Here is a 24,997-nt window from a genome sequence, read left to right as displayed (position 1 = left end):
GAACTGCCCCATAGGGTTTCCAAGGCTGTAAATCTTTACAGAAATAGACTGCCACATCTTTCTCTTGAGCAGCAGTTGGTGGGTTCAAACCACTGAACTTTGGGTTAGTAGCCAAGCACTTTAAATACTGCACTACCAGGGCTTGCTTTCTTACACTAAAACTAACCAAACCAAGCCCACTGCCATCAAGTGGATTCTGACTCATAGTGACTCTGTAGAACAGAGTAGAATTGCCCCAGAAGATTTCCAAGGCTGTGAATCACTATGGAAGCAGACTGCCACATCTTTCTCCCAAGCAGCAGTTGGGTGGGTTCAAGATGCCAACCTCTCAGATAGCAGCTGAGTGCATAACCACTGAGCTACCAGGCTTCCTTCCTTGTGCTAAAGTAGGGCTAAATAAGAACTCTATGCACCTATTCAGACTTACCTACAAATTCTTAAAGACACAGGGACAGATCTCATTCATGTCCCAGGACTGACTGTAATATGCACAAAAGTACCCATATTGCATGAGTTATAGATTTCATTGGTCAGAGTTTCCCTTGGGATTCAGTGGGATTCTGTTTTGTTGAAAGTTGGAAAATAGAATATTCATAATAGGTATAAAATTTGAAAATTGTTTTCATTATTTTATGTAGAGGTACAGTGAAGTCCTTTAAACTGTTCAGAAAGAAATGCCTTTTTTCTTTGGTACTTTGAGAAAGAGACTTGAATACCTATGGCTTATCCACTTCTGAATAATACTTCCAGAGAGGGGAGTGACAGTTGACCAGAAATGTCGACTCTGTTTCATCATTAGACATGGGAATGTAAGCTCTGGGTTAGAGAATTCAAAAAGAACTTCCACTTAGGAGATAATGCAGATGACACAGCCTTGCTTTCTGAAAGTGAAGAGGACTTGAAGTACTTACTGATGAAGATCAAACACTGCAGCCTTCAGTATGGATTACATCTCAACATAAAGAAAATGAAAATCCTCACAGCTGGACAAGTAAGCAACATCATGATAAATGGAGAAAAGATTGAAATTGTCAAGAATTTCATTTTACTTGGATCCACAATCAAGGTGCACAGAAGCAGCAGTCAAGAAATTAAACGATATATTGCATTGGGCAAATCTGCTGCAAAAGACCTCTTTAAAGCGTTGAGGAGCAAAGATGTCACTTTGAAGACTAAGGTGAGCCTGACCCAAGCCAAATCATTTTCAGTCGCCTCGTATGCATGTGAAAGCTGGACAGTGAATAAGGAAGACCACAGAAGAATTGATGCATTTGAATTGTGTTTGTGAAGCATATTAAAAATACCCTGGACTGCCAGAAGAACAAACAAATCTGTCTTGGAAGAAGTGCAGCCAGAATGTTCCTTAGAAGCAAGAATGGCTAAACTTCGTCTCTTGTACTGTGGTCATGTTATCAGAAGGGACCAGTCCTTGGAGAAGGATATCATGCGTAGTAAAATATGTTGTTGTTGTTGTTATTTGCCGTCGAGTCAGCCCCGACTCATAGCAACCCCTCCTTGGGTTTCCGAGGCAGTATCACTACAGAAGTAGGATTGCCCAACCTTCCTTCTGAGGAGTGGCTGGTGGGTTTAAAATATAGAGTCAGTGAAAAGGGGGAAGACCCTCCACAAGGTGGATTGACACAGTGGCTGCAATGATGGGCTCAAGCATAGCAAGGATTGTGAGGATGGGGCAGGGCGGGGCAGTGTTTCATTCTGTTGTCCACAGGGCCACTGTGTGTCAGAACCATTTCTGGTCAGTTAGCAGGTAACAACAGTAACAACTTATGGGGATAAGTGGTAAATACAGGGCAAAGCTATTTTTGACAGTCTTCTTCAAAGCAAGGTTTAAAAGCAAAGTTACTAGAATATTTGTGTGTGAGCCCACAAAGGTCTGGGAAAGACTATATATACAAGATCCCAGCCAGAAGTAGATGGCACACTCAAATTAAGGTATTAGATGGCAAACTCAAATTAAGGTAATTTAAGGAAAGTTCAATAAAGGGACCGTTTGCAGAAGTGTGGGCAGCTTCTAGGGAAATTACAAGAGACTGTGCGAATCCAAGGTGCTAATAGTTGGGGCCTGATGGGATGAGGGGAGGAAGCAGTTACCAGAAGCTTGAGACCTGTGGCCCTGCAGAGAGGGGACCCAGACATTTGCACTCCCATCTCACTCTTCTCCTTTGCTCCCATGTCCTCTGGAGGTCTTTAATTGCAGCTGGAGGGCAAAGGCACCCATGGAGCAGAGAAGGTTGTGAGTGGATGTGCAGGGGCAAGGGGAAGACACCACAGAACGCAAGCACAGAATGTCTCGCTAAGTTGAATGACTTTCTACTGCATGTGCTTTTCAAATCTCATCCCTGGGCTCATTTAGGCCATAAAGTGACCCAGAAGAACTCCTTTCCCACTAACTAAATATCTGATTTAGACAAAGTGAGAGAAGAAAACCACACCATCTCATCGTAATATTTACACATTCTATGTTGACGGCATACAGTGTGTGGAACAACAACAGCAGTGTATGGAATTAACAGGAGTACCTGGGTGGCACGAATAGTTAAATGCTTGACTACTGGCTGAAAGGCGGGTGTTTTGAACCCACTCAGAGGTACCTTGGAAGACAGGCCTGGCAATCTGCTTCTGAATGGCCACAGCCTTGAAAACTCTATGGAACAGTTCTAACTGTGCACACATAGGGTCACCATGAGTTGGAATTGACTTTTCAGCAACTAACAGCAACAACATATGCAATTAGTAGACCATAAGGAAAAGTAGTAGCACTGGAAAGATGCTATTTTCTATTTCTGAATTCCCTTGAAAATCAGGTTCAGTCACCCTGTTCATTACTATTGGTGATGAGAAATATGCATTCTTAGTCCATTCAAACGTAAAATTTCCTCAAAGTTTGAGTTGGGCTTTTTCTGTCTAAGAAGTTTCACCTTTCTTAAATTTAATGTTCTTATTATGGTTATCAAGGAGCTCTGGTGGCGTAGTGCCTAAGCCATTTGACCACTAACCAGAAGGCTGACAGTTCAAATCCACCAGCCACTCCTCGGAAGGAAGACGGGGCAATCTACTTCCGTAGTGTTACTGCCTCGGAAACCCAAGAAGGGGTCGTTATGAGTCAGATCTGACTCGATGGCAGTGCACAACAACAACAATTATGGTTATCAAGGAGCCCTGATGGTGCAGTGGTTTAAAGCACTAGGCTGCTAACCAAAAGGTTGGCAGTTTGAACCCACCAGCTGCTCCATGGGAGGAAGATGTGTCAGTCTGCTTCTGTAATAATTTACAGACTTGGAAACACCATGGGACGATTCTACTCTTCCCTATATGATTGCTATGAGTTGGAATCAACTCGATGGCAGTGGGTTTGGTTTTGGTTTGAATGTTGGTTATTGTGCTTGACTGCTAACCGAAGTCTCTCTCAGCTTCTTGAACCGAAGGGTTCAAGAAGAAAGGCCTGATGAACTACTGGCAAAAAATCAGCTGTGGAAACCCTATGGAGCACAGTTCTACTCTCACACATGCGAGGTCACCATGAGTCAGAATCATTTTGATGGTAGCTCTTGGTGTACACCCTATCTGATATGTTAGGATCCTAAAAGTCACCTGAGACAATTAGCCCCTGAAAAAGATATATGACAGGGCTTAGGAACTTGGAAGTCAGACTCCCTGGGTTTGAATTCTGACCCTTATTAGCTGTGTGACCCTGTAGCAGTCTGGGCCTCAGTTTCCTCATCTGTAAAAGGGAGCCATAACTTGCATACACCTCCTCAGGTTGTGGTGTTGGTTAAATGTGATAACGTGCCCTTCTTCACACAAAGCCTGGCACACAGTGGGCAATTGGTCAATGATAACCGTTGTTATTCTTGTCTCTTCCTTGATCTTTCCCCACCTCCCTTTCACTCCTACCCTCAACTTCTTCTTCAACTTCTCCACCCACAGCCTCCATGAAACAGACCCTCATGAAACAGACCCTCATCTTATGCGGCATGTCTCCCTCCCCTTTCCTCCTGTGTCAATTCAGATTGTGAGCACGTCCAACGCCTCCCAGACAGTCACCTTGGTGTACGTGGTGGGCAATCAGAGCACATTCCTCAACGGCACTGTGGCCAGCAGCCTCCTCAGCCAGCTCTCAGCTGAGCTGGTGGGATTCTACCTCACCTACCCGCCACTCACCATTGCCGAACGTGAGTAATTCCGTGTCCCACAGGGTCTCTTCATTGTTTTTCTGGTTTCTGTCTCCATTTAAGAAGTCCCAGGGTAGGGCAAATGGTTAAGTGCTTGAATATTAACCAGAGGGCTGGGGATTCGATACCACCCAGAGGCACCTTGGAAGAAAGGCCTGACAACCAGCTTCCGTAAGGATGATAGCCAAGAAAATCTGATGGAGCTCAGTTCTACTCTGTAACACATGGGGTCACTGTGCGTCAGAATCGACAACAGCAACAGGTTTTGTCTCCACTTGGCACACATCTATTGAAAGCCTACTGTGTGCCATGCCACATACCACCTCTATTGTCATAAAACAACAACTGGAATGTATAGTGATTTGGGGTTGAATTGATGAAAAGTTTCTTGCACATTAAAAAATAAGATAGTATTTCCTAAGCTCTCACTATGTGCCTTTACCCTTCACAGATTTATTATCTTGTTTAATACTCACAACTACTCAGGTAGGTGCAAGATAGTCCCACTTTACAGAAAAGAAAACTAAAGCACCAAGAGGGTTAACAAGATGCCCACTCTCACAGAGTTGGTGGGTTTAAACCCAGGCAGTTGCCTTCAGAGCTTACAGTACTGCCTGGTAGGGCCCCTGTCCTCATGACAGTCTGGAGCTCTAGTAGCATAGTGCCTAAGGCACTTGACTGCTAACCAGAAGGCTGGTGGTTCAAACCTACCAGCCACTCCTCAGAAGGAGGATGGGACAATCTACTTCCATAGTGATACAGCCTTGGAAACCCAAGGAGGGGTCGCTATGAGTTGGGTCAGACTCGACGGCATGTAACAACAACAACTGCCATCAGCCTCTGCCCTGGCTATAGATATAATGCAACTCATTTGCAATTAGTGTTGTGACTTCCCTTGATGAAGTCCCCATAGTCTTGTGGCCTTGTCTTCCTTTAATGCTTCGGTTACATAAATCTCATTACCATGAGAGATGCAGCTTATATTTTGTACCCAAACACTCAGTAGCCAAAGAAGAAAAGGTTTGTGCACCTCAATTTCATCATTGGTACATTGGTCAAGGTCACTGAGCAAGTTTTTTAAAAACACATATTAGCAAAAGTCATCTCATATGGTTGTTTTTGATACTATAAATAAATGAGATAATATGTGTCAGAATACATCTTAGCATATAATGGCTGCTCAGAATTTTTTTTTAAGTGTTTTTTAATGGGAAGCTTTGTAAATTTCCATGTAGTAAGGAAAAGACTCTGGGTTTTATGAAAATGATGATGCCATTATGTCACATGGCAGTAAGCAAAGATTTATTTTGCTAATGATCTTGATATTTTGATATTATTAACAACAACTAAGATTTATTGAACTCTTCTTTGCTTTAGTAACAAAATACATGTACAAATACAAACTATAAAATACAAATTATATAATTTTGGTGATTCTTCATACAAACTAGAAGCTCTATAAAATTGATATTTATTGAGCTCTTCTTATGTGCCAGGCACTGTATTTAGCCCTTTACAGGTATTAACTCTAATTATCATTAAACTTGCAAGAACAAACAAACGAACAAAATAGGGCCATTGTTCCAAATATTTGGCTACTGAACTTGGTTCTTGGCATTGGAAAAATCCATGCAAGAGATAATCATTACTAAAAATGTCAGTGATGACTGGATAATTTTATAGACAAAACAGGTTCAAGCTGTGGGTTTTGATAATGAAGGCTTTCAATTTAAGAGGGTTTTGAGAGAAAAATATGAAATAACAGAATCTACAAATCCTAGAAAACTCTTCATCTGAAAGTTAGATCTTTACTATGTATTTTATTTTTCTATACAGCAAGATATTTGGCCTGTACATTCTAAAGTTTCCAAGATGATAAAACAGTATCTCTCTCCTTGATATTTGGATTCTTGTGTCTATTTTCCTTGAGAATATTCAGATAACTAACCTATAAAAGCCTTTCGGTGTGTTTATTTGTTTTAGCTCTTGAATACCCCAGCCTTGATATATCAGAAACAACCAGAGACTATTGGGTGATTACAGGTAATCTCTTGTTTTATTTTTCTCCCCCCTCTTCATGCTCTCAGTTGACTGGGTTTTGTTTTAATTTTTATTGTGATTTGGATGAATTATTTGGTTTTTTAAAACTGCATAGCCCTACTCACAATAGCTGAAAGGTGGAAACAACCCAAGTATACATCAGCAGATGAATGGATGAACAAAATGTGATATATTCATAATGGAACATTATTTAGCCATAAAGAGAAATGAAGTTTTGATACATACTATTACATGGATGAAGGAGCTCTGGTGGTGCAGTGGTTAAACCATTTGGCTGCTAATGACAGTTTGAAACCACCAGCCACTCTATGAGAGAAAGTTGAAGCACTCTGCTTCCATTAAGATTTACAGCCTTGGAAACCTGTTCTACTCTGTCCTACAGGGTCACTATGAGTTGGAATTGACTCAATGGCAATGGGTTGTGACATGGATGAATCTTGAAAACATGATTCTGAGTGAAATAAGTGAGACACAAAAGGACAAATATTGTATAATCCCACTTATATGAAATATCTAGCATTGTTGTTGTTGTTGTTATGTGCCATCGAGTCGGACCCAACTCATAGCGACCCCTCGTTGGGTTTCCGAGGCAGTATCACTACGGAAGTAGATTGCCCCATCTTCCTTCCGAGGAGTGGCTGGTGAGTTTGAACCACCAGCCTTCTGGTTAGCAGTCAAGTGCCTTAGGCACTATGCTACCAGAGCTGCCATGTCTAGCATAAGCAAATGCATAAAGATAAAAGGTTCTTAGTGGTTACCAGCAACTAGTGGGAGGGAGAAGTAGAGTGTATTGCTTAAGGGATACTGAATTTCTGTTTGGGTTGGTAAAAAGCTTTTGGAAATGAATACTAGTGATGATTACACAACATGACAAAAGTAATTAATGTCACTGAGTTGTATACTTAAAATGGTTAAAATAGCAAATATCTTGTTATATATATTTTTCCACAATAAGATTAAAAACAAAACAAAATTGTATGCCATTCGATGGTAGGATTGGCATCTTTTCTTTGGTCATGTCTTTTAAGTTAGGGAGTTATATCCACAGGACCAGAAATGAGAGGGGTAAGCTTAGATAACAAAAACATTGTACTGAACATGAATATTTCATGCACAATTCAAAACAAGCAACTTTAAAGTCCCATCAAGTGGTCTTCTCTTAGTTACAGCACTAACCTGTGATTAGGACTTGTCCATGTGAATGGTTACTTATGTATTAGTTTCTTGGGGCTGTAACAACAAGCTAGCTGGCTTAGAAGAACAGAAATTTATTATCTCAGAATTCTGGAGGCTGGGAGTCCAAATGCAAAGTGTCAACAGGACACTCTGAATGTCACCCCAGGGAAAGACTCTTTGTTGTCTCTCTCAGCTTCTGGTAGCCCCAGGCATTTCTTGGTGTTCCTTGGCTTGTAGATGCACCTTCCCATGGTCATCTTCTTTCTGTCTGTCTCTCTTTTCTCTTCTTTTTAACAATTGGGTCAGGGCACCCCCAACACACACACTCCAGGTATGACCTTATGTTAACTAATAACATGGTAACTACTGCTAACCACATTCACAGAATGGAAAGTCAGTCTAAAAATGCCAAGTATCTTTTATGGGGGCACCATTTAATCCCTAAGAGTCTATTTAAAGATGTTGGCCTTTCTGCACTTCCCTACCAAACCCACATTAAAACAAGAAGAGTACTGGGCACACACTTTTCTCTCTCCCCTGGCATGAGTCCCACACCCACATGAACACTGGTAGATCCCGGGCGTGTCCTGACAGTGTGGGTGGATGGAAGCGGAAGGGTGTTTCAGTGGCGTTTTCTATTTTTCCTTGACATTTCCCAGCTGAGCTTTTTGAAACAGCGAGAAAGTTTTGGGTTTTTTGTTTTGTTTTTTCCTTCTTTTTTTTCCCCAAAAGCCAGATAGTAGCTCTGAAAATTGGAGAATCAAGGATTGGCAACAAGAGGGAGAGGACAGATGTTTGCAGGAGAAAAAAAATGATCAGCCCAAAAGGGGAAGAACAGCAGGAAGAGAGAAAGATCATGCAAGTCATGAAAGATTCAAACTCCCTCATCCCTTCCCTGTCTTCCCCCTCATTTGCAGCCACAAACAAGCAATAGGTGGGTGGGGTGCTGCCTGAAATGCTAATGAAGGCACACACGCTCCTGCCTGATGAAGCCTGCTAGACCTCTTCTATACTGCAGAAAATTGCATTTCTTTCCTCCCTGCAGAGCCATGGATATGTGGAGATTATTTTATCTGCTAAGAAGGCAAACCCAAAGAATATGTTAAATATATGTAAACAGGATGTATGCCCAAGAGAGAGACAATGTTAACCCAGCAACACATTCTTGAAGCCAGCAGATTATGTAACATTTACAAAATCATGTTTCCCTCACAAGGCATGCTGGTTTTTAACTTGCAGGTATTTCTCCCTCTCTATTAACTGTAAGGAAAGGTTTACATTAAATAACACATCCACTCTTAAACACAGGATGTGTATCCTGAACATTTTTGTTTCATTTCTTCCTCACGTACCTGTGCCTTTCCTTGCCTCTCTCCTAGTGTTGTATCTTAATAAAAAGCTCCACATGTGGTCTTGTTTTCAGGATTCTCCTGGGACTTAACCTATGTCCACTCATTTATGTAAACTTAATTTGTTGGTATTGTTACTACTCTTGGTAAGCAGAATAAACAGGGATCTTCATTACTGTGTTTGGATTATTTGGATCGGTTGGTTAGTACTTGGTGCTCAGGAGGGCAGAGAGGGACTGGTCTCAGGATGACCCAGCTGCTTCCCCTGTGGCCCATGACCTTTTTCTGAACCTGTGGGTAGCACCTCCATCCTGCCCCATCATTCATAGAAGAGATGAGGGAGTTTGGGGGCTGAGAGAGGAAGATAGCTTTGGGTTGTGTTGTTGGAACTGTTCAAACCCATGGCCCTTCAATTACCGCTCCATCCTTAACTCATCATGGACATTCTATCTTCTCATTGCTAACAGTCAAGGTGGTATTAAATTGGACATCATATGGATTGAATGGTGTGCCCAAAAAAGATGTATTGAAGTCATATGAAGTAGGAGTGAAAGGGAGGTGGGAAAAGAGCAAGGAAGAGACAAGAATAAACACTGCTAACCAGAAGGCTGGAGGTCCAAACTCATCAGCCACTCCTCGGAAGGAAGGTTGGGCAATCTACTTCCATAGTGATACCACCTCGGAAACCCAAGGAGGGGTTGCTATGAGTTGGGTCCAACTTGACAGCAAATAACAACAACATCATCATTTACTGGTTGCTCACTATGTGCCAGGCTTTGTGCAAAGAAGGGCACATTATCACATTTAATCTTCACCCCAACCTGAGGATGTGTATACAAGTAATGACTCCCTTTTACAGATGAGGAAACTGAGGCCCAAGCTCACACATATAATAAGTGGCAGGGTCAGAATTCAAACTCAGAGAGTTTGACTTTCGAGCTCTAAGGCCCTGTCGTGTATCTTTTCCAGGGCCTAAACTATCTCAAGGAACTCTGGTAGCATAGTGCCTAAGGCACTTGACTGCTAACCAGAAGGCTGGCGGTTCAAACCCACCAGCCACTCCTTGGAAGGAAGATGGGGCAATCTACTTCCGTAGTGATACTGCCTCGGAAACCCAAGGAGGGGTTGCTGTAAGTCGAATCTGACTCCATGGCAGTGAGGGTTTTGTTTGTTTTTTTTTTTTTAACTATCTCATGTTACTTTTAGGATTCTAAACATATAAAATAGTGTATAAACCAACAGTTGCCATAAGTCCATTTTGATGCATGGTGACCTCATGTGCGTGAGAGTAGAACTGTGCTCCATAGGGTTTTAAAATTGCTGATTCCATAGCTGAGCACTAAGACTCTTTCAGCTCTAAATGCGTAAGATTCAATTATGAATAAAACAATTGAGGTAGAGTACAGAAAGTTGATCAGGCCTGATCATTTGAATTTTAAAGCCCAGTATGATTGTAAGTAAAGAATAAGAGAATAAGAGAACAGTGATGTAGCAGTCATCGAATCTCTGGACACAGCTCCTGGAAACGCAACTATGGACTTGCCCAACTCCTCTAACCTTACTGGTGGCCATTCCTCGAACCTTTATTGGTGGGGGCCAAGGGTGGTGGACTGTGGGACTGCAGAGTCTGCTGACTTCCTGAGTGCCCATGCCAGGGTTCGAGCTCCCCTGTAGCTGCTGTGCTGCTGTTGAGGGGATGCTCACTCCCTTGCCCACTCCCTTCCATGTAGGCAGAGAGGTCCAGGGAACCTGAGGCCTGCAGCACTTACCAGGGAGGAGAAGAGGAGTCACATCCTGGAATGCATTCTGTTCTTCCCATGTATGTGGTTTCTTCTCCATAAAGATGTGACTAGCAAAGACGTGGGCACATTTTAACAACAGCTGTTACCATGTATTGCTGTCCTGTCAGGTTCTAGGCACTATGCTATAAGCAGTTTTTAATGAATTATCAGTTCTTCACAATGACAGAATCAGGAGTAGATTATGATTAGATGAGGAACAGAGGCCCAGAGAAATTTAGTGATTTCTTCCCAAGAACACACAATAAGGAGTCAGGATTCAAACTCTAGCCCCCTGGTACCAACCCCTAGCCCTTCCCCAGATGCCACCGAGGAAGAACACATTCTTTTGGCAAATAGAGGTGATCAGGTATGTGCGAACTGTCCTGTGCTGAGTCCATGTAACCCTGTGGGAGGCACCCATAGCCTGGAGGCTTATTATTATTATTATTTAATTTAATGGAGTGAAATTTACATAACATAAAGTTAACCATTTAATAGTGGTTAAGGTGAACATTTCAGAGGCATTTAGTACCTTCAAATGTTAGGCAATCATCACCTCTATCTAGTTCCAAAACATTTCCATCAGTAAAACCCCTGTAAGCAGTCAATCCCCATTCTCCCCTCTTCCCAGCTCCTGGCAACCATCAATCTGCATTCTATCTCTGGCTTGATCTATTCTGGAGGTCTCCTATGAATGAAATGATATATGAATTTTGTATCCGCTTCTTTCACATAGCATAATGTTTTGAGGTTCATCCAAGTTGTAGCATGTATTAGAACTTCATTTCCCTTTATGACTGAATAACATTCCGTTGTATGTATAAGCCACAAACTTTTTATCCATTCATCTTATCATGAACATGTGAGCTGTTTTCAACTTTTGACTCTTGTGAATAGTGCTACAATGATCGTGAGTGGGCATGTACTTGTTTGAGTACTTGATTTCAGTTCTTTTGGATACACACTAGGAGTAGAATTGCTGGCTCACATGGTAACTCTATGTTTAACTCTCCCAGGAGCCACCAACCTGTTCTCTACAATGGCTGTACCCTTTTACATTCCCACCAGTAATGTATAGGAGTCACAATTTTTTCACATCCTCATCAACACTTAATTATTTTCCATTTTTCTGGATAATAGACATGTTAGTGGGTATGAAGGAGCCCTAATGACACAGTAGTTAAGCACTCATCTGCTAACTGAAAGGTCGGCAGTTCAAGCCTACCAGTCGCTTGGTGGGAGAAAGATATGTCTACCTGCTTCTGTAAAGATTTCAGCCTTGAAAACCCTATCTGGCAATTCTACTCTGTCCTGTAGGGTTGCTGTGAATCAGAATTGACTGGATAGCAGTAGATTTGGTTCTGGTGTAGTGGGTGGGAAGTGATACCTCATTGTGAATAGGAGCTCTGGTAGCATACATAGTGGCTAAAACAGTTGACTGCTAACCAGAAGGCTGGCGGTTCAAACCCACCAGCCACTCCTCGGAATGAAGGTTGGGCAATCCTACTTCCGTAGTGATACTGCCTTGGAAACCCAAGGAGGGGTTGCTATGAGTCAGGGCCGACTCGATGGCACATAACAACAACAACAATGAATCCTCTGGAGGCTTTTAAAGATTCTTGTCTTTATTTGGTGACTGCCCTTGAACTCTCATGGAGAATTCCCATATGCAATCTGTGGTGATACCTCGCCACAGTCCTGTATCACCTCTCTCACTGCTGTCCAGTGGTCAGGAGAGGTGAACTCAGTAGTTTTACTCGAGCAATTTGTTTTGCAGTTTTACAAAGGGGGCATCTTTGAACCCATATGCACACAGGCTTTCCTAGCTGGTGCCAACAGGTAAATCAGCTCTTCCTGGTACTGATAGCTCTGTTAGGAAGAATCCTGAGGGGCCTCTCTGGGATTCAACACAGTGGGAACAGTGCAGGAGTGTTTTATCTTTGCAGGAATTCGGTTGACAGATGAGCTGGGAGCCACTCACAAGGGCCCTAGAAAGAGAGCTGCTTTGTCCCCTCCATGGGGATTATTTGGCCATTATGGCTTCAAAGAAGTAATTTTGGAGACCCAGCTGTGGGTTCTTTTTCTCTCCTGGTTGGTTTTAAACATCATTCTCTGTCTCTTCTTGTCATTGGTGCTTGATCTGGCCCTGCACAGAATGTGATCATCAGTGTTGGCTACTGGTGGCTCTCCATTGCACTGGATGCCATAACAACAACATGTCCTTTATATCCAAGCTATTTCCATATCCCGGCGGATGGGTGGTATTAATGATCCTTGGCTGGCTGTAGTAGAACAAATTCTATTAAATGAATAGCATTGTATTATGTTCCCAGACCATGTAAGTTTCGCTCTCTTTAGAAAGATGGGAATTGTTTTCAGCATCTATGATTATAGGGGTGATTTGTCTTTGAAGGCAGCATTTGTGTGTTTAGGATGAAGTGTGCTTTCCAAGAGACACTGAGTAAGGGCTGGACTTTTGGAGTAGACAGGAAAAGGCAATCACCCGCATAGTGATGACTGTAGCAGTCCTAGGAAAGTTCTGGTATTCATTAAAACTCTCCAAACTGTTAATGTGCTCAGCTGCTAACCAAAAGATTGGAGGTTCAAGTCTGCCCAGAGGCACCTTGGAAGAAGAGCCTGGCTATCAAATATTAAAATATTAGCCATTGAAAATCCTATGGAGCACAGTTCTACTCTGACACACATGGGGTTACCATGAGTCGGCATCCACTCTATAGCAGCTGATACTGGGACACGCACTAGCCATTGCCTGGGATTCCATTGTTAATGCCTTGCCTGTTGACTATAGAGATCCCTGGGTATAGATGAAGCACGGCAGCTGATTTTATGGGGGGTGAGTGGGATGGGAGAAAGGATAGGAAAGAATAAAGCTCCATTTATCTTCTATGCATCAGACAGTGGGCTAAGCTTCTTTATATATCCCATCTCACTTAACCTTAGAGCCCATTAGGAATATGTTCTCTGTGATGTAGACTTTCTTACTCCCTTTTTATAGAGAAGGACTTGCACTCAGAGAGCTCCAATGGGTTCACAACTACCAAGTGATAGAACTAAGAGAAAGCCCAGTCATTCCATGCAGCCACCCTGCTTCTCAAGTGGGAGAGTGCCTGAGGTGGCTCTGCGTATCTTTGTGTGTGGACACCAAAAGAACCCTATAGAGGAGGAAGAAGTGAGGACATCGAACAGGGTGGTTTGCCCAGATGTAAAGTGTTATAAGAAAGAGCTCAGATTCCTCAGCAAAGCTGTGGAGGAGGAAAAATAAAACAAGAGCAATACTGAGCCTAGACTTATGAGTGGAAATCAACAAAAACCCAATTAGCCATATCCAAAACTGTGCTATATTCCCATATGGACCTTTAACAACAGATACTCTATTAAATAAAATGTACATTTAATAAAGCACCATTAGGGATGTCACAGCTCATAAAAGAGAGCACCGAGGCTTTGGAGTTATACAGCTTGGCCTTGAACTCTGACTCTGTTAGTTACTGGCTGTGTGAACTTAGACAAGTTACTTAACTTTTTCTGCATCTGTAGTATGTGGCTGGGAGCTCTGGTAGTGTAGTGCCTAAGGCATTTTACTGCTAACCAGAAGGCTGGCAGCTCAAACCCACCAGCCACTCCTCAGAAGGAAGACTGGGCAATCTAGTTCCATAGTGATAACTGCCTCAGAAACCCAAGGAGAGGACACAATGAGTCAGATTCGACTCGATGGCAGTGAGTTTTTAGGATAGTGTGTGGTTAATAACTCCTGGGGTTGTTAACAGGGTAAACTGAGGTAAGGACGGCCAACCCCTAGCATGGGTCAGGGCACATGGCTTTAGTAGCCAGGGCAGGGCCAGTGATGGCTGTGGGTCCTGAGTCAGCAGGGAATCAGCCTTCTGAGTACCACTCTACCTCCACCTCCACAGTGCTGCAGGGAGTGGACAACTCACTGGTGGGCCTGCACAACCAGAGCTTCGCCCGGGTCATGGAGCAGCGCCTGGCCCAGCTGTTCATGATGTCCCAACAACAAGGCCGGCGGTTTAAACGGGCCACCACCCTGGGAAGTTATACTGTGCAGGTGAGTGTGTGGAGAGCTCCTGGGGTTTTCTCATAACCATGGGGGGGGCATGCTTCCTGAGATGAAATAAGCCGTGCAGTGTTCAGAGAGCACTTGTGCTGCTGCACAAGGGTTAAGCCATTTAGTCAGCGCTACTTCTAGGTTTGGGGGGTTGATGGCTGTAACCATCAAAAACATGAAGGAGGGTGAGAGCACCCCACTCCACCACCTCACTACTAGGTTATGGGGAACGGAGATCTTGGAACAAATTCTGCACACATGCACGTATCCAGTAAGCAAAAAGTTATTAGGAAGCAAGCACAAGGTATCAAATCAAATCACTCTGTTCCATAGGCTTGAAGAAATCCCAGCTTTTGGTTGTTTTAGGCCCTCTCACCAGGGACCAGGAGTCCCTGGGTGGCATCAACAGTTAAGCTCAACCACTCACCAAAAATTTGGCAGTTTGAACCCATCCAGAGGCACCTCAGAAGACAGGCCTAGCAATCTGAGTTGAAAAGGTTACAGCCGTGAAAACCCCATTGACTACAGTTCTACTCTGCACACATGGAGTCACCATGAACTGGAATCAACTCAGCAGCAACTGGTTTTCACCTCCACTACTGTGAATGGCTGGCAGTTCAAACCCACCAGCCACTCCTCAGAAGGAAGGTTGGGCAATCTGCTTCCGTAGTGATACCTCCTCGGAAACCCAAGGAGGGGTTGCTATGAGTCAGATCTAACTCGACGGCACTGAGTTTTTGTGAATGGCAGATGAACTGGTATTCTAGATGCAGGATTCTGCTATTCTTAATTTACTCCAATTTAGCAAACAGACCCTCCGAGTTTATAACTGGACTCAAGACCACATAGGGATTTAGGGTAGGGAGCTGTAGCAGATACAAGTGGTGCCCTGCCCATATCACCTTACCATTTCTGTGCATGCCTGCTGGACATCCACTAGCCAGCTCCTACATCTTAAGTAGAGGGTGGATCTTGGAATGCTGGAACCCACTTTGCTCTCACCATGGCTGGCAAGAGTGCCCAGGAAGTAACTAATGACTGATGAGGGTGGTGGTATAAATACCCCAGCTCTCCCATCTTTTGGTCAGGAGAATTCTGAAGTGTGTTTTATATCATTCTAGAATTTTCCATGGGATGAATCTTTAGTTAGCCACTATGGTAGCTGGCTCTAGTCACACTATTTGATGACTCCCTACTCTGTATCACTCCTTACCTTCTTGTCAGTTTCCTAAACCTCCCAGATCAACTGCAACCACTCAGGTCTTATCAATGGGGTCTGCTTCTGACAGTACACAACCAAGACTGTGTAGTAGCTATCTTTAAGGATAGAGGCTTTAAGTGTCTCTAGATTCTTACATACAGTTCATGCAAGTGTGGGAGTGTCTCTAGAATATTCTAGCCAATCCACGTATCTGGAATATGTTATGCTAGTGAAATCTCATTTCTAACTTTTGGTATTCTAATTGGCAAAGTTCTATTGTTGAGCAAGGTAGCTACCTCTGGAGAGTGGACTTCCTAATTGGAGTCCAGTAGACCACCCTGGGTGTAAACTCTTGATTGATAATTGATCATATCTGGGGTATAACTTAATGAAAAGAGACATGCATTGTATCACACCACCCATGAGAAAACATTTTAAAGGAGATTAACAGACATTATCACAGTCTGTCTGTAGATCATGTCCTGAGACAGTCTTTAAATACAAACAACCCATCTTTTGGAATATACTTCCCTGTGTTAATGCTATACCCTTGACTGAGACTCCAAGTCCTCCATTCACAGTTGGTGAATTTTAGCCCCTTGTCCTGTTGGATGTTGCTATAAATGTAAAAATCTTTGCTGGTCTGTGATGACCTCATAATGAGGTAAAACCCAAACCAAACTCACTACCATCGAGTCAATTCCAACTCATAGTGACCCCCATTGAGTTTCCAAGACTGTAAATCTTTATGGACGTAGACTGCTTTATCTTTCTTCCATGGAGCAGCTGGTGGTTCAAACCATCAACCTTTTAGTTAACAGCCAAATGCCTTACCCACTACACCACCATAGGTAAAGCAATGGTTAATTTTGTGTGTCAGGTTTGTGGTTTTCTCTCTGATTCCATGTGACCCTATAATTGACACTTCTCCAAATGACAGAAAGGAAGATTCTAGGACTCAGATGGCTGGAAAATGGGATTTGTCTCAACTGAGGGGAAAAAAGAATAGCCACACAATCCTGTTGTTATTTGTAAACCTAAGAAGCTTGACACATTCTGTGTGTCTAAAAGGGCTCAGGGAGACATTCCTTCCCCATTTCTTCTAAGTGCTTAGTGCAATTGGTCCCTGTAGCTACCTAGAGAGTCAGAGAGAGGCAGGTGGGAGTTTAACTCTGCAGATCCCCAATTTACAGAAGCTGCAGATCACCTAACATCACCCTTGAAAAAATCTTCGTACAAATTGTTTGCTATTAAATAGAAATAAAGTGGCGTTCTTAGATATTTAACAGCTCATTCACCTTCTTCTTGGTTGTACTAACACTCTCCTCACTTCCTTTCCCATTAGGAAGAGGAATAACATGCCCAGATTTCCTGAATTAAATTCATTCTACATAGCTTAGATCATCCTTCCACCAGAGGCCTTTCTTCTGGGCCCAGATCATTTTAAAAGCTGAGCTATCTTCATGAATATGTAGATTTAAAGATATTTCTCTAGTTGATATGTTTGAAAAAATATAAGTCCTAAGAAGAAATACATATGGCTAACATTTTAAAATACTTACCTCCATTGTAATCAAAGGAATGCAAATTTTAACAAGAAGGTATTTTCACCTACCAAAGATCAGTAAAACTGTACAGTGTTGGTGAGGATACAGTGAAATGGACATTTTCAAATACATTAAATTGGTACCACCATTCTGGAAGACAGCTGGTATATTTAGACTTCGAGAGTTTTTGAGAGGGTCTCAAACTTACTCCTAGAAGTTCATCTCAGGATGATAGAGGTGAACACAATGATGTATGAGTGAGAGCAATGTTTTTCAGATAGTATCCTATGAGGAGCACTGAGGCATAGGGGCTCTCTGGTCAAATCAGTTTGGGTAAGTCTACACCCCATATCCCTTTCTTGAAGATTCTCAAAGCATGTTTTCTTACCAAAAACTCTAAAAAGATCTCTCCTTAACTTTGCTCAGTATGCTGCTTTCTAAATTTAAATGTCAGAAGACCTTTGTTTTCAGTAATGTCTGTTCACCACCACCATTTTATTGTGAAAATTTCCAAGTATACAGAAAAATTGAAAAAATTATTCAGTGTATACTCATATACTATCTAGGATCTGTGATTAACATTATACTATGTTACTACTATATATTTGATAATATGTATGATTTCCATACTGTAAAATAGTTTTGATTTTTCTAGAATGTCATATAAATGGAATCATACAGTATATATATTTTTGTATAAAGCTTTTTGATTCAGTAGTTTTTTAAAAAATTCATTAATGTTGTTGCATTATTCAGTAGTTTATTCCATTTTATTGCTGAATCATTTTTCCTTGTATGAATATACTATAGTTTGTTTATTCATTCTTCTGTTGAATGACACCTGCACTTTTTCCAGGTTTTATCTATTACAAATAAAGTTGCTTTTTATGGCCATATGTTTTCATTGCTTTCAGTAAGTAAGAGTGGAATTGCTAGTTCATGGTGTCAGTGTACATTAGTTTTATAACAAACTGCTAGACCTATTTCCAAAGTGGTTTTACATTTTACACTATCACCAACTGGCTGTGTACTTTCAGTTGCTCCACATCCTCTTCAACACTTATTTTTAGCCATCCTGGTGGGGTATAATGGTGTCCCATTGTGGGTTTAATTTGAATTTTCTTGATGACTAATGAGTTTGAGGATTTTTTTATGTGCTTATTGACTATTCAAATATCTTCCTTTGTGAACTTTATAGTCAGACCTTTTGCCCATTTATCATTGGGTTGTAGTAATATCTTTTTTTTTATTGTTATATATAGCATGAGTATAAACATGTATAAAAAAATTGTATGTTTAAAGAACACTAATAGAATCTCTGGTACTGTAGTGCCTAAGGCACTTGACTGCTAACCAGAAGGATGGCAGTTCAAACCCACCAGCCACTCCTCAGAAGGAATGTTGGGCAATCTACTTCCATAGTAATACCGCCTCGGAAACCCAAGGGATCGCTATGAGTCTGGTCTGACTCCATGGCACATAGCAACAACAAAGAACACTAATAGAAAAACCCCACAACCCAAAGGATTAAAACATTACCCTTGCTTTACTCACACTAGAAGTCCATCTTGTATGCCTTCTGTGATTATACCTCCTTTTTCTGACCAGAGTTCAATGTGATTCTGAATTCTGTGTTAAATATTCTTCTATTTGTTGTATAGTTTTTTCCTTCTTTCTTTCTTTTTTAGTTGCCTTCCCCTTCACCCAAGTTCATATGTGTCTGTTATCCTTTAATTAGGAGCTCTGGTAGCATAGTGCCTAAGGCACTTGACTGCTAACCAGAAGGCTGGCAGTTCAAACCACCAGCCACTCCTCTGAAGGAATATGGGGCAATCTACTTCTGTAGTGATACTGCCTCGGAAACCCAAGGAGGAATCGCTATGAGTTGGGTCTAACTCGATGGCACATAACAACAACAACAATATCCTTTAATTAGTGGTTTACCCTCCCTTCCCATCCAAACCTTGGTAACCATCGAAGAATATTTCTTTTTTTGTTACACAATTTTGACACCCACATGTATATTCCTAAGTAGTCTATCATTTAGTTTTATCTGTTTTTGAATTTTATATCCTGTGATTTCTTTTCTGCTCAACAGTAGCTTTTGTATTCCCACATATTGATATGAATAGCAGTAGTTCATTTATTATCACTATACTATTATATTTCATTGATAACTATACCATAACTGCCTTACACATTCTATTCTATTAGTGACTTTGGGGCATTTCTAGTTTTTTACTATTATGAGCAATGCTGCTATTAATATTTGAAAAAAATATCTTCTGATATCCTATGAAATTTGTATTCTTTAGTACATATTTTGGCAAATGCTATACTATAATGTTTATCAGTTGTTAATGAGCATAGTGAAAAGTTGATAACAATCTAAATGTTCAATATAAAGGGTTGGTTAAGTGTGCCTAGTGTACAATGGAAGTCTTTGTAAATATAGAAATTAGTTTTACATGTTTATGTTTATAAATTATTAATCAAAACTGAAAATTAGTAATAATTTAAATGATTACTCATAAAGGAGTTGTTAAATAAGCTAATGAGGTGTGCATTGAACATCATGTAGAAATGAACATTTATGCTTTTGTTGTATTTAAGGCCATTTAAGGATATAAGTATAAATAGCAAGATATGATATGATACTATATAGAGAGTGGGATAAATAATTTTGTAAAAAAAGATTTGAGTGGGAATTAACAATGAATTGAAGCAAATGCTCCCAAATGATAACAATAATTAGCTTGTGGTAGAGGGATTGCAGATGATTTTTATTTTATTTCTTTGTGCCTTTCTGGATTTTCAATGTTCTGAAGTAAATATACGTAACTTCTAAAGTGAGAAAAGATCACAAATGTTAATTTAGAAAAAGAACATTATGTCCCCAAGTACTGCTTTTATCAGACATCTTTTGAGTTATAGACATATACATTATTTTTTTTTTTCCTTTCTGGCAGTTGTAGGAATTTTAAATTAAAAATCGTGTTTGAAACTAACCTAACATGCCCTGATTTAATGTGACAGCCTATTTTTAATTGAGGTCAGAGCCCTGTGTGGAAGCTGGAAAACATCAGTATTCCAGTGTTTTCTTCTCCAACCCAAACTGTTCTTTCCAGATGTTCATATTTTAAAATCATTTTTCTTCTCCAGTCTTCTGCTCCATCTACAGAAGGGCTTCTTAAGGTGTTGGTGATAGGGATGTGCACAAAGGTTGAATTGTAAAATCCATGTTGTGGGTCCACTGAAGGTTTCAGCAGTTGGGAGACAGCCTGCTGGTGACAGGGGTGAATTCAGGATCACATACAAGGTCAGTGCCAGATGCCCTGTAAACATGCCCTTTCTCTTTTCCTAAAGATGGTAAAGATGCAGCGTGTGCCAGGGCCAAAGGACCCAGCAGAGCTGACTTACTACACTCTCTACAATGGGAAGCCTTTGTTGGGGACTGCAGCAGCCAAGATTCTGAGCACCATTGACTCCCAGAGGATGGCCTTGACCCTGCATCATGTTGTCCTTCTGCAAGCTGACCGTAAGAAGACAGCCTTTTAATTCATTATATTTAATGCCAGTGTTAGATGTCTTCTGAAAATCAAACCCATGTTAATGGACCCAGAGCTAAATACATTTCTGTCCTGAAAGATTCTTAAATCAATCTACTGTGTTTCCTGTGTGATTTAAAGCAATAGGTTTTGAGCAAGGGATATTTTGGATATTAGAATGATGGTAGTGATGTTGCTTTTGCCCCTAAGTCCTACCCACTTTCCTCCTCAATATGATCTAGTGACTAGCTATGAACAATCACTGTAGCTGAGATTATATTTGTGTTCCAGAGGTATTAAAGATAATTTTATTCAATAAACAGTTATAGAGTCCTACATGAACTGTGCTTGGTGCTAGAAGCTATGCAGAAGTGAGCATGTAGGAGGAGGGCAAGTTAATATAGGTACCAAGGAGTGTAATGCTGCTAGAAAGTGCTGCTAGAAGGCAAAGTGATATGGGAATCAACAGAGAGTTTGTGCTGTTTGGGGCATCTGGAAAGAATTAATAGAGAAAGAATATTAAAAATATAGCTATCTCTTTGAATATCCTCCCTGGTAACTGATATTATGCTGGTTGCTTTACATAGATAATCTCATTTTCTACTCTCATTGGAACAGAGTTTATTCAGCTCCAAATTACAAATGAGGAAACCAAGGCTCAGTAAAGTTAAATAACTTGTCCAGCATCACAGAGCTAGTACTTTGGTAGCCAGGATATGACTCTGAATTGACCTAACTTTGAACCTATGTTCTTTGTTAAAAAAAAAAACCTTTTTATTGTGATTTGGGTGCAAGTTTACAGAGCAATTGTTTTCCATTCAACAATTCATACATATTTTGTTTGGTGACATTAATTGGAATCCCCACAATGTAACAGCACTCTTCCCACATTCCCACCTGTGTTCACCATTTCCCTTTGTCCTTCATTCCTATCCTTTCCTGCCTTCTGAGCTTTAGCCATGGGCAGTGCTTTTGATTTCCTATGGTTGATTGTTCTAAGGAGTGCATATCTCTCTGGTGTTACTGTTCACCTTATAGGCCTGTCTATCATTTGGCTGAAAGTTGAGTCATGGGCTTAAAGTCACTTCTAGGCTTGAAGTGTGACTAAAGGCCATAGTCTCTGGAGTTCCACCAGTCTCTATCAGACCAGTAAGCCTGGTATTTTTTATGATTTTCAACTTTGTTCTACATTTTTCTCCCACTCTGTCCAGGACCTTTTATTGTGATCCTTTGCAGAGCAGTTGGCAGGGTACAGGTCTGATCTAGTTCTTCTGGTCTCAGGATTGTGGAAGCTGAGGTTCACATGGGCCATTAGTCCTTTGGACTAATTGTTTCCTTGAGTCTTTGATTTTCTTCACTCTTCTTTGCTCCAGTTGGGGAGAGATCAGCAGCTGTGCTTTTGATGGCCACTCACAAGCTTTTAAGACCCCAGTCACTGCTCACCAAAGTAAAATGTAGAACATTGTCTTTGTGGACAAAGACCAATTGACCTTGACGTTCCTATGATCCTGAGCTGCCAGGCCCAGCGATTCATTCCCTCAAGGTGTTTGGTTATGGCTGAGAAGTTTCCATAACTTTATTCCCTCTATGCTCTACTCAGGATCTCAAGATCCAGGTAAGGAGTGGGAGGCAGGCAGGCCCCAGCCCCCAGAGCCAGGAAAGGGAAGGGGAGAGTGCCGGGGACCACAAAAGACACAGGATCCAGGTAAGGGGCTCAGGTAAGGGGCAGAAAGCAGGAAGGACCCAGCCCCCAGAGTGAGGAAAGGGAGGGGGAGAGTGCTGGGGACCACAAAATCCACAGGATCCAGGTAGGAATTAGATAAGGGGAGGGTGGAGAGGTTTCCAAAAGCTAAGGGAGACAAACTTGTCTGTCAGTTAGTTTGTCATCCTGTGGGGCTTGCAAGTTGCTGTCAGGCTGTGCCACCAGTGTTTCAAACGCCAGCAGGGTTGCACATGGTGCACAGGCTTCAAAGCAACTTACAGACTGAGACAGACTAGGAAGAAGGAAGAGACCATCCACTTGTCAAAAATTTGGCCAGGGAAAACTTTATGAATAGCAGAGAAACACTGTCTGATATATTATTAGGAACTTTATGAATAGCTTGGAAACATTGTCTGAAACAGTGCAAGAACATCAGCCCCTTGGGTCAGAAGGCACTCAAAATAGGACTGGGAAAGAGCTGCCTCATCAGAGTAGAACCAACCTTAATGATATGGATGAAATAAATCTTTCAGGACTTCCATGTGCTGCTGTGGCATGACTCAAATTGAACAGAAACAGCTGCAAACATCCATTAATAATTGGAACATGGAATGTAAGAAATATGAATCTAGGAAAATTGGAAGTTGTCAAAAATGAAATGGAATGCATAAAGATTGATATCCTAGGCATTAGTGAGCTGAAAAGGACAGGTTTGGGCCATTTTGAATCAGACAACCAAATGATCTGCTAGGCTGGGAATGACAATTTGAAGAGGAATGGCATAGCATTCATCATCACAAAGGATGTTTCAAGATCTGTCCTGAAGTACAGTGCTGTCAGTGATAGGATAATATACATATGCCTACAAGGAAGACTCATTAATACTATGATTATTCAAATTTCTGCACCAACTATGAAAGTCAAAGATGAGGAAATTGAAGATTTTTATCAATTTCTGCAGTCTGAAATTGACCAAACATGCACTCAGGATGTGTTAATTATCACTGGTGACTGGAATGCAAAAGTTCAAAACAAAGAAGAATGCCTGGTAGTTGGAAAATTTGGCAATGGTGACAGAAATGATTCTGGAGATCGCATTATAGAATTTTGCAAGACCAACAACTTATTCATTGCAAATACCTTTTTTCAAGAATACAAATGGTGGCTACATATGTGGACTTCACCAGATGAGTACACAGGAATCAGATTGACTACATCTGTGGCAAGAGATGGTGGAAAACTCAATGTCTTCAGCCAAAACCAGGCCAGGAGCTGATTGTGGAACAGACCATCAACTGCTCATATGCAAGTTCAACTTGAAGTTGAAGACAATTAAAACAAGTCCATGGGAGCCAAAATATGATCTTGAATATATCCCTCCTGAATTTAGAGACCATCTAAAGAATAGATTTGATGCATTGAACACCAATGACCGAAAACCAGAAGAATTGTGGGATGACATCAAAAGCATCATCCATGAAGAAAGCAAGAAATCTTTAAAAATACGAGAAAGAAAGACAGGACCAAAATGGATGTCAGAAGAGACTGAAACTTGCCCATGAGCAAAGAGTAGCTAAGCCAAATGGAAGAAATGACAAGACAAAAGAGATGAACAGAGGATTTCAAAGAGCAGCTTGAGCAGACAAAGCCAATTACTATAATGAAATGTGCAAAGACCTGGAGTTAGAAAACAAAAAGGTAAGAACATGCTCACCATTTCTCAAACTGAAAGAACTGAGAAAAAACTTTAAGCCTCGAGTTGCGATATTGAAAGATTCTATGGGCAAAACAGTGAATGATGTGGGAAGCATCAAAAGAAGATGGAAGGAGTACACAGAGTCACTGTACCAAAAAGAACTGGTCGATCTTCATCCATTTCAGGAGGTGACATATGTTCAAGATCCAATAGTACTGAAGGAAGAAGTCGAAGCTGCACTGAAGGAATTGGCAAAAAACAAGGCTCCAGGAATTGACAGAATACCCATTGAGATGTTTCAACAAACTGATGCCCCACTGGAGGCACTCACTTGGCTATGCCAAGAGATTTGGAAGACAGCTACCTGACCAACTGACTGCAAGAGATCCATATTTGTACCCACTCCAAAGAAAGGTGATCCTGCACAATGTAGAAATTATCAAACAGTATCATTAATATCACATGCAAGTAAAATCTTACTGAAGATAATTCAAAAATAGTTGCAGCAGTATATTGACAGAGAACTTCCAGAAATGCAGGCTGGATTCAGAAGAAGACGTGGAGTGGGGGATATCATTGCTGATGTCAGATGGATCTTGGCTCAAAACAAAGAATACCAGAAAGATGTTTACTTGTGTTTTATTGACTATGCAAAAGCATTT

The 24,997-nt window shown here is 41.3% G+C and overlaps 1 protein-coding gene across 1 annotated transcript in view; it reads left to right on the top strand.

Annotated features, from left to right (window-relative positions):
* Positions 1 to 24,997, top strand: part of KIAA1549L (KIAA1549 like) — a 148,346-nt gene that overhangs the window by 14,030 nt on the left and 109,319 nt on the right. Inside the window, exons 7-10 of the mRNA XM_007943312.2 lie at positions 4,028 to 4,190; positions 6,174 to 6,233; positions 14,490 to 14,641; positions 20,756 to 20,927. Of these exons, the coding sequence (XP_007941503.2) occupies positions 4,028 to 4,190; positions 6,174 to 6,233; positions 14,490 to 14,641; positions 20,756 to 20,927 (547 nt within the window). The remainder of the gene's footprint in view (positions 1 to 4,027; positions 4,191 to 6,173; positions 6,234 to 14,489; positions 14,642 to 20,755; positions 20,928 to 24,997) is intronic.

Source organism: Orycteropus afer, unplaced genomic scaffold (assembly GCF_000298275.1).
Source record: "Orycteropus afer afer isolate SDZICR_OR568_19922 unplaced genomic scaffold, OryAfe1.0 scaffold00103, whole genome shotgun sequence".
Classification (NCBI taxonomy): domain Eukaryota; kingdom Metazoa; phylum Chordata; class Mammalia; order Tubulidentata; family Orycteropodidae; genus Orycteropus; species Orycteropus afer.
The sequence above is the reverse complement of the archived record's forward strand: the minus strand, read 5'-3'. Positions and strand labels throughout refer to the sequence as shown.